This window comes from Trachemys scripta, chromosome 3, assembly GCF_013100865.1.
Source record: "Trachemys scripta elegans isolate TJP31775 chromosome 3, CAS_Tse_1.0, whole genome shotgun sequence".
Taxonomy (NCBI): domain Eukaryota; kingdom Metazoa; phylum Chordata; order Testudines; family Emydidae; genus Trachemys; species Trachemys scripta.
Window position 1 is genome coordinate 13,094,415 of NC_048300.1, and position 13,174 is coordinate 13,107,588.

General features: G+C 40.9%; 1 protein-coding gene across 10 annotated transcripts in view; it reads right to left on the reverse strand.

The window, feature by feature from the left end:
* Nucleotides 1-13,174, reverse strand: part of TASP1 (taspase 1) — a 171,791-nt gene that overhangs the window by 109,558 nt on the left and 49,059 nt on the right. For all 10 annotated transcript variants that reach the window (XM_034764147.1, XM_034764141.1, XM_034764145.1 and 7 more), the window contains 2 exons: nucleotides 10,321-10,427; nucleotides 927-1,046 (listed from right to left, as the gene is read on the reverse strand). In XM_034764147.1, the coding sequence (XP_034620038.1) occupies nucleotides 927-1,046; nucleotides 10,321-10,427 (227 nt within the window). The remainder of the gene's footprint in view (nucleotides 1-926; nucleotides 1,047-10,320; nucleotides 10,428-13,174) is intronic.

A 13,174-nucleotide genomic window follows, 5' to 3' on the forward strand; every position in this document is an offset into this window, starting at 1 on the left:
GAAGAGGAGTGCCTTGGAGGTGCTCTTATCTCCCTAGGTAGGGATGAAGGGCTCAATCTTACTGCAATGGTAAAACTCACATTCATTTCAACAGGAGCTGGAATGGGCCCTATTACCATAGGAATTCTTTAAAGCACGTTTTATGTTTAAAACATTACAATATAAATGCTTTTAGCTACACATTTTAAAGAACCCTTTAAAATACTGTAGCTAAAGAATCTTAAGGTCAGTCCAAAAGAGAGTTACCCGTGGGATGATGCCTAACAGTGGACTAACCAGTTGTACGTAAGCTGTAGCGCATACAGACTCTTGAAGCATCTCAAAATTGTTACTCCATGTTGATAGGCCTATCTATGCTGTGTGTTCTTATAGTATCATATCTTTATCACCTCCTTCAAAAGATTCTAGCACAACAAAAGAGCATCACTGAATTTGAAAATGGACACATTCTCCTCACATATTGATCAAAAACGTATAGAACTAGTAAATTTATCTAAAAGGTATCAGAATGGCACTTTTTCTTTTAAGCTTTGTGGGGTATTTAATGAGTGGCAAAAGTGAGATACTAATAGCACTAGCACTAGCAACAGCTAAGCAGACCAAGAACAGGCTCTAGCTTTCTCTATCAATCCATCCCAAGTGTGACCTACAACACACCTGTTATTCCAGTTTTATGTAATAACCAGAAAGCATGCCAAATTAGAAGAAGTTTTGCAACACTGATAAAGATCCTCTAGATTAGACAAAACTCATTTCCCCATACAGAGTAATCAAGAACTGAATCCAGGTCTTCAGATTTAAACGCTAAGGCATCAATTCACTATCACTTGGCTCTTGCCAAGTTTACAGATGCACTGTTTATTAAATATGTAAGCCATTCCCTGGGAATACTAAGTAATTGTTCCCAGTTGAAAATACATACTCACCTGACCAACTCTTCCAGGATGCTTCAAAGCTAAACCTCCACTGGAGACAGCAGCAGCAACATTTCCTTCTTGGTCAACAACGACTGCACCAACTGTATCCAATGTTCCTGAGTCATTCTCCTGCAGGACATACAAATAGAAGCAACTACTAAAAATAGTATACTAACAGAGGGCTAAATTAAATTATATTTCTTTAAAAGTATGCAAAAGCAATGCTCAAAATCTGATAACTAACAGGCAATCCAACAAGAAAAAGCTTCTTTATTGCTGTCCACGGTGTACCTGGTCTGTAATGTTGTAAATTTTCATTCAAAGTGGCAATTCACTTATTCATGAATAGTCACTGAATCAAGGAAAGAGACGAAGAATGACTCTCGAGCCACTGAGACAAAAGTTATAAGAAAGGTGGCACTCTCACCAGCTCCGCATTTTGTTACACCAGCCCAAAAATGTTTCAGCAATGCCAAAATGAAGTTTCATGTCAACACTACCAAATGTGTTCATTTTTTGATATTGTCAAAACTATTTGGTGAACTTGACCAATTCACAAATAGTTTCAGGTCAACCACAACTGTATTTTTTGGCAAATAATTTAATCATGGAAAAAATTATGCTCAATTCTACTATTAACTCATTTATGGGTATTCTGTGTCACTAGCTCCATGGCATACATTTAAGTTGTTATAAAAACTCAATCCTGCACACAATCACCCTGGTGAACAGTTCCACTGAATTCAATGTAGCTACTCATGTGAGTAAAGTTACCCATGTACGTGTTTGCAGGATTGCCCCTCCAACACCCCCAAAAAGCTGCTCTTTACCCAATTATCAATCCCTTGAGCGTTCCCAGTTCCAAAAGTCTACTAATTTAAAAGCTCATGCGGTGGGACAAAGAAAAAGTTATGGCTTAATCTAATAAGCAGAATTTTTACCACTCAAAGAATATGCATATGTTACATAGTACTTTAGTTATATATTTTTGCTTGCAATCTTCACATACCACTGTGATATGAACTCAGCAACACCTCAAGGTGGTGTAACACAGCTCACCCCCGTAGCTGGTACTCTTGAGGGGAAAAAGGGAAGCTCATCCCTCTTCTCCTACCCAGTAACAGGCAGCTTCTTTCTTCCACCCACATTATTATTTCTGAACCAGCACCTGAAATTGGCACCAAACACATCCAATATTACTCCTAGAACCACCACCTATCTCAGGTACTTATCTGGCCCTCATCACCATAGTATTTGAGCACCTCACAATCTAATGTAATTTATCCTCACAACACCCCATGAGATAGTACTTCCCCACTTCCATTTTTCAGATGAGGAACTGGGCCAAAGACTAAGTGACTTGCCCCAGGCCACCAAAGAAATCTATAGCAGAACAGAGAATTGACCCAGGTCTCTAGATTGCCAGGCTAGGGCCCTACTTATCCAGGACCATCCTTCTTCTCTGACTGCAACTGACACTCTTCCTCCTTTCTACTCACTCATCACCTCTCAGCTTCTGTAACAAAAACAAAACACTTAAGAGCAAGTGAGGAATTCAACGCTACCCGCTATAATTTTTTTCCAAAGCTCAAGTCTGCAGCATCACAGTGACAGTCACTACCCATGCTCCTCCAGTGGAGCCAACAGCTAGGACTACAGTCACACTGTACTGGTAATTTATCTTTTTAGAAGTTAAGGAGAAAGTGAAAGCTAGAATGGAGGGTCTTCTATGGAAGATTCTCCATAGAGTTCATTCATTTTTCTCTACTTAAAAATGAGAGATTAGGAAAAAACAAGTCTCTCCAAATATACAAAATTAGAATTCCCACTTCAATTTTTAGCATGTAAATAGCTTACAAACTTAAATGCTGGATGTAAAATATCACACACTATGTCTATTAACTCCAGTAACTAAGTAAAATGACTCACATAATACACATACCAGGTTCCAAATTTCTAGTGCCTTTTCTTAGGAAACTAAGTTTTCAGACACTCGAAGAGGAATAAGAAGAAAAAACTTTATTTTTAATTATTATTAATCTTCCTACTATGTATATTTGTAAGTGTACCCTACTATTGAATGTCACAGCCTGGTGTTAGCAACTGTAGGTCTCTATCTTGGTGTTTTATAGTAAAATTGACTAGAGGATGACAACTCCAGTCGCAGTAACTTTTGAGGTTTTGAAATTTGATTTTGTTACAAATTAGAAGGAAACCAAACTGAATTGCTACTTAACCAGATCAATTAACCAAGTATCAAAAAGAACTATTTCAACTTCTTCTGTACTTGCATTAACTCCAGATACAGGAAACCGCTCTCCACCATCCCCCCAGAAAACGACACCACAAAACTACAAAGCAACCTGGGCCCCAAAGGAAGCTGAATATTCCACCATATTCCAATACTTTGCCTCAATGAGAAAACATTATAATTTTACGACTTTCTCTCCTTCACTAAATACAGCTAGAGAAAAAGAATTTTTAGTTAAAAGGAGTGCTATGTTATGTTTCAGTTATGTCAAAGCTTAAGTAATCCACTAACATACAGTCACCAGGAGTGAAAACCCAAATAGTTAACTTACCTAAAGCAATTTACAATGAATACCATTTCTAGTCACATGCTGAGTGATTCCTTCAGGCTGATTTTTTCTGGAAGGTTTTGGCCAAAATGGTTCAGCTGTATTTCAAGAACGAGGTTAGTGTTATTTACCCTTTCCCATGATACAAAAAACCTGGAGTCACCCACTGCAATTAATAGGCAGCAGGTTTAATACAAACAAGAGGATATACTTTTTCACATAATGCACAATAACCTGTGAAACTCATTGTCATGAGATGTTGTGATGGCCAAAAGTATAACTGGGTTCAAAAAAGAAGATCTAGATAAGGTCACAGAGGATAGGTCCATCAATGGCTATTAGCCAAGATAGTCAGGGACGTAACCCTATGCTCAGGGTGACACTAAACCTCTGACTGCCAGAAGCCAGGATCATCACAGAATCATAGACAGATCATATCATAGAGTTTCTATGGATAGAAATTTCATGCTTGAATAATAAGAGTATAAACAGTAGGAATATACTTCCGAGCACCTGACCAGGATGGTGATGATGACTGTGAAACACTCAGGAAGATTATAGAGGCTACAAAAACAGAAAACCCCAAAATAATGGCGGATTTCAACTATCCCCATATTGTCTGGGTACGTCACCTCAGGATGCAGAGATGAAATTTCTAGTCACTATTAATGACTTTGTCTTGGAGCAGCTGGTCCTGGAACCCACAAGGGGGAGAGGAAAGTCTCTCTTCCTGCAGTCCCCGACTCAATCACTACACACCTTCCCAACATCTTAAGTAAATGAAGCAGAGGTTCTACAAATGGCCCCTTTCACTGCAAAACCTTGATTCTTTACCAGAGCATCATTCATCCTCTGCACTGAGCCAGGCAGGGTCATGCACGATAAAAGTGATCATGTGACTAAAGATTATCACACTATGTAAGCATAATGGGGCCAAAATAAGGTTGCACAGGAATTTTGGTTCTGCCATTAATTAACTTCTGAGTTTCTATGTTAAAAAGAACATTAAGGGTGGGATTCACAAGGTGGATTTAGCCACCAAATTATCACTTTAAGGCCAACATTTAGGCACCACTAACCATTTAGGCACCACTGTCATTCACAACCCCCCTGTTCAGTTACCATCTAACTCTGTAACGTGCTTAGAATCCCTAAGTACCTATGTTTCCACCTTTAAAGTCCCCAAGATGCCTACATTTCAGTGGCTGGAAACACTCTCAGCTGCCCAAGTCCTTACATTTTGACATTGTCCAGTAGCTCTAAGCTATGGGGGGAACCCAAACTAAACAGTCCCCTCTCTACCTGGCCTTCAAAACCCAATCCTGTAGGTGTGTGCTCTGAGCACACCTAAACCCACACAAAAATGATTGCTCTCCCTTTATAACCTTTAGCCCAGTGGTTACAACACTCACCTGAGATGTGGAAGACTGATTCAATCACATCCTCTTCCTGATGTGAAGCAGGGACTTGAATTTGTCTCTCTCATCTCCCAGGCAAGTGCCCTAACCACTGACCTGTAGAGTCATTCTCACTTTCCTAGCCCCATGAATATGTGATTACTTATAAAACACTGGAACTATTTCAACAACAGGAGAGATTAAGAGAAATCTGTCCCAGGAGCACCCATAGCCCAATGGTAAGGGCACTCCTGGGAAGCAGGAGACTATGGTTCAAGTCCCTGCTCCATATGTAGCAGAGGGGAATGGAACCCAGCTCTCCCACCTCCTGGATGAGTACTCTACCCACTGCGCTAAAGGCTGTAAGGGGTCTCCTCATTCTCCTCTGTTTCTTGAAAAATGGCTGACTGGGCTTAGGCATCTAACTGCAGAAAAGGATTCATGGCTATGAATCTCAAGCAGAAGGACGACTTCCAAGCAGTATCCCCAAAGGGAATCTAGTCCAGATCTGAAGATAGCACTGCTGAACCAAGTGCCACACTGGATCTAGCAGCATGGGATGCGGTATAGTGTTTCTAAAATGTATGTATTGAAGCCTACGTAGTGGCCCTCCATAGCTCATATACTAGCACATTCTTAAATTATGTCGTAGATGTTACCTGTGATCTGGTCATTCTTTGGGGGGCTGGGGGGGGAGGTAGGGGCTGAATGACTGCAGCATCGTAAGTGATAATACATCCAGAATACTGTGAAAGGCAGGATCTGCCATCAAAGCACCAATGTCCAAGACCCTACAGGCTGATGTGATGGCTACTAAAAAGCTACTTCTGAAGATTAGTAATATGTCACCCAGAGTGTTCTGACTGCAGGCACAAGTATATATTTCCTAAACTCCCTAAATCACAATTAGAAAAAGGAAAATACTAACATACAGTTAAGTTAGTTAAAATATCTTTAAAACTAAATCGTACTGTCAATCAAATCCAACAAAATCATGCAATTTAGGGCTTTTGTTTTTCAAAAGCAGTGGGCCTGAACAAAGACTATTGTGTACATATGACTCAAACCCAATGTTACTCAAATCAAGCAGATGGCAATTCTTCAGAAAAGTGGCTTGTTTCAATATAACTGAAAAAAAGCTTAACAGCCAACAAAAATTTGCAGATGAAGAACAGGACCTTCTGCCATCCTCTAGTACTAATAAACATTTTCAACCATGTTCAAAGTCAGTTTTTTTTTAAAACAGATATTTAGGAAAGGAATGGCATTTTATACTGGAAAGAAGAAGTTAACAGGGGGGAACAAAGTGAACATCTGATAATTACTTGTGCCTGTGGTCAGAACACTCCGGGTGACAGTTGGCCAATCAGTCAGTACTCCATGCCCAGCTGGGGAATAAATCAGTTATAATCAACTTCAACAGAAACAGCTCCACTTATGAACACATTTAAGATTAGCTCACATGCAAAGGAGTATAATTTCTCAAACCCTGTATCATCTAATCATTTAGCATGCACATACAATCTCAAAGATGTGGAAATATATTTTAGGTCAGTTCCTAGTTTCTTCATCCACTAAATGTAGTGAAATTAAACAGATTTTTAACTTTAAATTAGAAACTCATAAAGAAATGCTAAAGAATAAAAGAGATTAGAACTTTTAACTAAGTTGTAGAAATTATGAAAAATACACTAAGAATATTTTGTTGTTCACTTGGGCCTCGTCTAAACAGTCAGTTAGTGTACAGCAAGCACACTAGTGTACTTTGTGGATGCTGCTACTGCACTCTAAAAAAGTTCCATAGTATGCTTTGACATACTGCTGTTCGACAGCAAAACTACTCTGGTCAGTGGCATTGTCTAATTCTTATATACAAGGAGTACTCAATGCTATGGAGGAATACTTTAAAGCTGTGGTGGGCCGCACGCAGCCCGTCAGGGTAATCTAGTGGCGGGCCGCGAGCCAGTTTGTTTACATGGACAGTCCGCAGGCATGGCAGTCTGCCGCTCCCAGTGGCCGCGGTTCGTCATTCCCAGCCAATGGGAGCTGCGGGAAGTGATGCCCCGAGCTGCGAGAGCGCTGCAAACTCCAGCGCCCCCAATAGTGCTGAAGCGTTTTAAATGTGCACATTAGGTATTACAATGTCACAAAATTATTTTACCAATCTGTTTTGAACGTTACCTGCAATATATTAATGGTAAGACTAATACTTATCAGTTAACCATTTAACATTTTACATCCCTAATTAGCAGCTGTAGGTTACAGAGGCTGCCTCTTTTCCTCTTCCTCTGTGGGCCTCAGTGGATACACTCTGCTTTCACATCCATTCCTTCCATGAACCAGAACGACAGGTACTGAGAGAATGGCACAGCCATTTCGCCTACGTTGTACATCTTTAGCTTTGTGAAAGAATGAAGAGGAAGCACTGGAGGGAAAGGTGAGAACCCACCCCCCAATACACGCGGAGAATGGGGCAAAACCCCTCCAAGATGGGTAGGGGGAAATTTTGCACTTCTCAGAAGACGTTTACTATAAAAGTGCATAAGTGCATGAAATTTTGAGAATTCTATGTTTTTGACACCAGAAGAAGTAGCGAACAAAGTTTTGGATTATATTTTATCTAGTAAAATATTCTGCCTTTGGTAACGGAACCTTCATGCCATGCTTTAACTTAGCGTGAAATGCTGCTGTAAGCTTTAAAAGTCCCCTTGCACCACCTTAATTACAATGGCAGTGGCAGGTGCTAGTCCACACTCAAACAAGGATCTGATAGCCTCGTATCAGATTATCCAAAAGCTTTAATTGATAATGATTCCTGCAGTATGTGTTCCAATGACTCAATTTTATTAAGCCAAATAGTGGAGTTTCCAAACTAACTCAGACAAATGAACATGTTAGTTTTCCGACATACAAATACACTGGCCAAATGTCCAATTGATGTAGTCATGGTGAAATCAATGAGTTATGCTGATTTACACCAGCTGAAGATCTGGTCTTTTGAAATTACATGTACCTCACTGGCTAACACCAATGAAATGTAAGTGTATATGCCTCTCAACTGTAACCACATAAAGCTGAGTCAGGAGACTTCTATTTTCTGAAGAGGCTGCAGTGAAATTAGGACAATCACTCTGGCTGTAATTAAAAACGTTGGGTTAAAACATTCACTTGCATGGAACAGATTTGTCAAACAAATCAAAGACACCCCAGGGAAACTCTGTTAGGGGGAAAAAAGAAAAATCAAGCTCATTAAGGTTTTATCATGGAATGTGCAAGTGCCACGTAAAGGCTCCAATCCTTAGATTTTTAAATATTCACTTTATTGCATATGCAAGTTCTGATCCATTTCATGACTTCTGAAAAATCCACCCAACAAAGAGAATGGATGTCCAAAATGAAACGTTAAATGAGTAAACACTATCTAAACAAGACATTTACATGTGAACTAGTCCTTTGGGAAAAAAATTAAGGCTGTGAAAAAATGTTGTGTCTTAAGGAAGCGGAAATTCAATTGGCTTTCACAAGACCCTCTGACTAGTCAAGCTATCCACAGAGGACTGATCCAATTCCCATTGTAGTCCGAGGGAGTCTTGACTGGCATTAGTGGGCTCAGAACCAGGCCCAAAATGAGTTATCCAAGTCTGGTTTCAGTGTAATTTTGTTGAGTGTGCTACAGAATTGCTACATCCAATTATTTAATCCCTCGTCCCAACCGAGGGAGGCCAGGGACCAACAAATCCCCCTTAGCCCTAAAGCTGTTCCCTTCAGATCAAGTTTGATGCGTATTGAAAGCTCTCTCACTGGCCTGCAACTGCCTGTATTCTACATATTACGTAGACACATTATTTCAGCCCACAGCGTTGTCAGTCTGGTTTCTTTCACAAGGACCGAATTCACTGAAATTTAGAGAAAGTGGTGGGATGAATCAAGTTACTTACCAGTAAGCAGAGTTCTCATATATGGTCATCTCCTCTACCTACTATCCCTGGTCTGTGGGTGCTCCCCATAACTGCTGCCACATGACCCTTGAAATTTCAAATTGCAGGTTGGTAAGCTCATGCACCAGCACATGACTTGCCCCACATTACATGAATGTCAATACTGTGCAGAGACCCCTCCTCCCTCAGTTACAGGGAAGTGTGCACAAACCTGTAAGCAACCGGCGAAGTTCAGATACCAGTAAATAACCCATTTTTCCCCTCTAATTCTTATCTCCTCTACTGAGCCTCAGCTTTTCGAAGACTGAGAATTAGTACTTTTATATAAGGAAGATATGATTTGAGAATATAGAAGAAATAAGCCTGATTTTTCACCACCTTGTGCAGTCATTTACACCTGTATAGAGCAAGGGTAAAATATTATTACACTTTCGTATGCAGTATTATCGTAGCCGTATTGGTCCCAGGGTATTAAAGAGACAAGATGGGTGAGGTAATGTTGGCCCAATAAAATATATTACTTCACCCACCTTGTCATTCTAGTTCCATAGCATTTACGTGCACTTTAAATGAGGGTAAGTGACTACAAGGCAGTGGAGAATCAGGCCACCAGAGTCTGGAGATTTGGCTGTCCAAGAAAGGCATCGATCTCAAACAAAATGCAGGTTAATGTTTAAAAAAAATAACAGACTAGCCTTCGCTTTCACAGTTGTCATATTTCACCGAAGGGATATGTTTGGCATAGGTTATAGCGGTTGCCTTGCTGCACCACTTGTAAAGTCTTCAATAGACCAACCCTGCAGGTGTGAATTATACAGTCCACCACTAATTTTTCTTTTATTTAGTATTGTACTTACTAAGTATCCTACTTTAGCCAACTATATATTAATACTTATACCGTAAACCTATATATGCTGAAGTGAGAACAAAGGCTCAAAACTCACACTAGCAAGGAGGGGAAGAAAAGAAGGAGAGAATTGTGGCAGTTTTGTAGTAAAGGAGCATAAGTAACGTGGGCCAGGGTCAATGCTAGATGCATGAACTGATGCACATTTACCTACCTGATATTTCAAATTTCACCGCTTCCAGGTCCACAAAGCAGTGTTCTCAGGAAACATTAAAAAATGGGAAACAATGATAGATCCCAAGCTAGAGAAAATGTTTTATTAGATATTTATCTGCTCATATTTCCACTTGTCATATTTCCACTTTAAAACGTGTAATAGTATAGATATATTGACATCACAAACAAGACAAAAGGCATCTTTTTCACAGCTCTTTTGAAACTGTAAATAGCAGGAAGTTCTATCACCAGAGAAGATACTTTAGATGATCTGATATTATACTGATACTAACATGCATAAGATGGCCAAAGATGAGTGGTTTGTGATGCTATATCAGGTGACCATCTACAAAATGAAAAATTTAGATATGAAATTTTCGCGTTATAAATTATCTTTGTGGTAAGGGTGACAAAACATCTACTGACCTTTTCACTTGATTGTCTTCTTTTCTTTAGCTGAATAAGATCTGTTTCCACCTTTTCTGCCAACTCCAGCTTCCTTTTGTTCCTCTTAAAAGCTGCTAAACTAAACCCTATAAAATATTTTAAAAGCATTTAACTAATGAAGGGTTATTCAAACAAATAGTAGACTAGTAAGGTATTTCACTTCAGAAGTCTCTTCCACCCCACATGATTAGCAGCAATATCCGAAGTTAAGATATAGCTTGTGTGAAGTTTCAGTACTACAGATTTTACATCTTTTACTAAGTCAAAAGGAGATACTGTTCAAATATAACCTTGAGTCAAATATCTAATACAGACAAGTCACTGAACACATCTGGAAGTTATGATGCCCTAAATATCTCCCTGTTTGGCAGTCATGTAGCAACACTAGACAAAAGAGAAAGCAATAAGTGGCTTGTTAGAATGATTGTTTTGGACTGCTAAGATGTAAATAGATGCCATGTGAGCTTGTTTTGATGATATCCATAAGTTTATATAGCCTCTTAACGAAGTTAATTACATAGCTGTATGCTCACCCACATATTTAAATCCACATAATACACAGGCAATATTTTTATGCATCATAATCCAGCACAGGCTAAAGATCAATACATCTTGAGGATGCATACATGTGTTTTTCCACATTTAATAACTACATTTAAAAGGAAATGTTTTCTAAATGACAACTAAAAATGTGATGCTTAATAAAAATGATGGTGTATTCTCAGTTTGAGGGCTTTGTTTTACAAAAAGCATATTGACAGGAACACTTTTGTAGTTCAAATTAGTTTTGATTTAAGGTTACCCTCAGCTTGTCTTAATTCCCCTCTCTACTTCTAAGGAAAGAAGAAACATTGCAGAGGGTAGTCCCTTCAATAAGCAGAGACGTATACAGGTATATTCCAAAGCCAGTGAAAGTTAAATGCAAGAAATCCCTACATCATAAAAGAAGGTCTAATTACATTTCAAATATAGCTGAAAATAGCTTTCTTCCTGTACCATTATCATTTACAAAGCCAGCACTGCTCCAGGAGCAATCTATTAGTTAACTGATACTGCCTAGTAAAACCGGCCAAAATTCAAAGTTTCCAGTTCATGGAATATTTCAACATTTCAAAATTTGGTTTTGGCCAGGTTCAGGCTGAAACCAAATGTCTGAAAGTTTCTCATGAACCAGGAATTCTGAAAAAAGATGGTTTCAAAAGCACCAAAACATGGTGTTTCCAAAACAAAATATGATCCCCAATTCCTGGCACCTCTTTTGTGAAACTGACATGATATCAGTTTCACCACTGCTATTCAATGGAGGACAACAGTGAAACTGACAAATTTCAGCAGCTGCCAGGGATCCTTGTTATGCAGACTTCCCCAGAGCTGGGCACCCTAGGGCTTCCAAACTTCTGGACCATCTGGCTCTCTGAGCTACCTGACTCTCACCACCTGGGGAGTCAACTGGCCCAGAGTCTGGAAACCCTGGCTCTGCACCCTAGCTCAAATCAGGGCTCTCAGGACTTTCAGAGTCACAGCTCAAGCTGAGATTTCCAAGCTCCTGGATTCAGTGACAGCGAGCCTAGAACCACTGTGAGCCCTGGCTCCAGGCTCACAGCAAGGCACCTGAAGACTCTGAGACCCAGCTCAATCCAAAGGCCCCAAGCTTCCCATTCTACTGTAGGGACCCTAGAAACCTGGGCTCTCCTGCCCCAAAGCACACTGCACAGCTGGGGTGTACCTGAGCCACAGACCTATGGTTCCGTGGTGACCTGGCAGGGACCAGGAAGGTTTCCTCAGGAGTTTCCAACCTGCTCTACTGCCTAGCCAGCAGAATACAACTTACCTTTGCAATTCCCACAAAGTTTCATGGAAACTATGGTTACATCTTTGGCAATTTAATAGGGAAGATTGAAAGACATCCAGTGCATTTTCCTCTTTAGCATAAAACAATTTTAAGGTATGAAAAATTTGGGGCCTAAACTATCAGTCTCCTTTCCTCTCTTAAGTAATTGAGAAAGTTAATCTTCACAAATCCATTAAAAATTATGAAGGTTTCTTATAGATTCAGGACAAGGACAACCTTCAACAGCCAAGAAAGGAACCCATCCTATCATTCAGAGCATAGTAAAGCAGGAATTCATTAAATATGCCTGAATATGATTCAAAACAAAGAGCTCTTTAGTGTGTAAACTAGGGTTACCATATTTCAACAATCAAAAAAGAGGACGGGAGGAGCCCTGCCCCTGTCCTAGCCCCGCCCCCGTCCTGTCCTAGCCCTGCCCCTTCCACTCCCTCCCACTTCCTGCCCCCTCAGAACCTCCAACCCTCCCCCCCCACTCCTTGTCCCCTGACTGCCCCGCAGGACTCCACCCCCTCCCTAAGCCTCCCTGCCTCTTGTCCCCTGACTGCCCCCTCCTGAGACCTTCCCCACATCCTAACTGGCCCCCTAGGACCCTACCCCCTACCTGTCCCCTGACTGCCCCAATCCTTATCCACACCCCCTGACAGCCCCCCCCAGAACTCCTGACCCATCTAAACCCCTCTGCTCCCTGTCCCCTGACTGCCCCCCTCCTGGGACCCCTGCTCCTAACTGCCCTCCAGAACCCCACCCCCTACCTAAGCCTCCCTGTTCCTTATCCCCTAACTGCCCCTTCCTAAGACCCCTCTCCCTAACTGCCCCCCAGGACCCTACCCCCTACCTGTACCCTGACTGCCCAAAACCTTATCCACCCTCCCCCAGAAAGTCCGCCCCGAACTCCCCACCCCCCCGCTCCTTGTCCCCTGACTGCCCCCTCCTGCAACCCCTGCTCCTAACTGCCCTCCAGAACCCCACCCCCTACCTAAG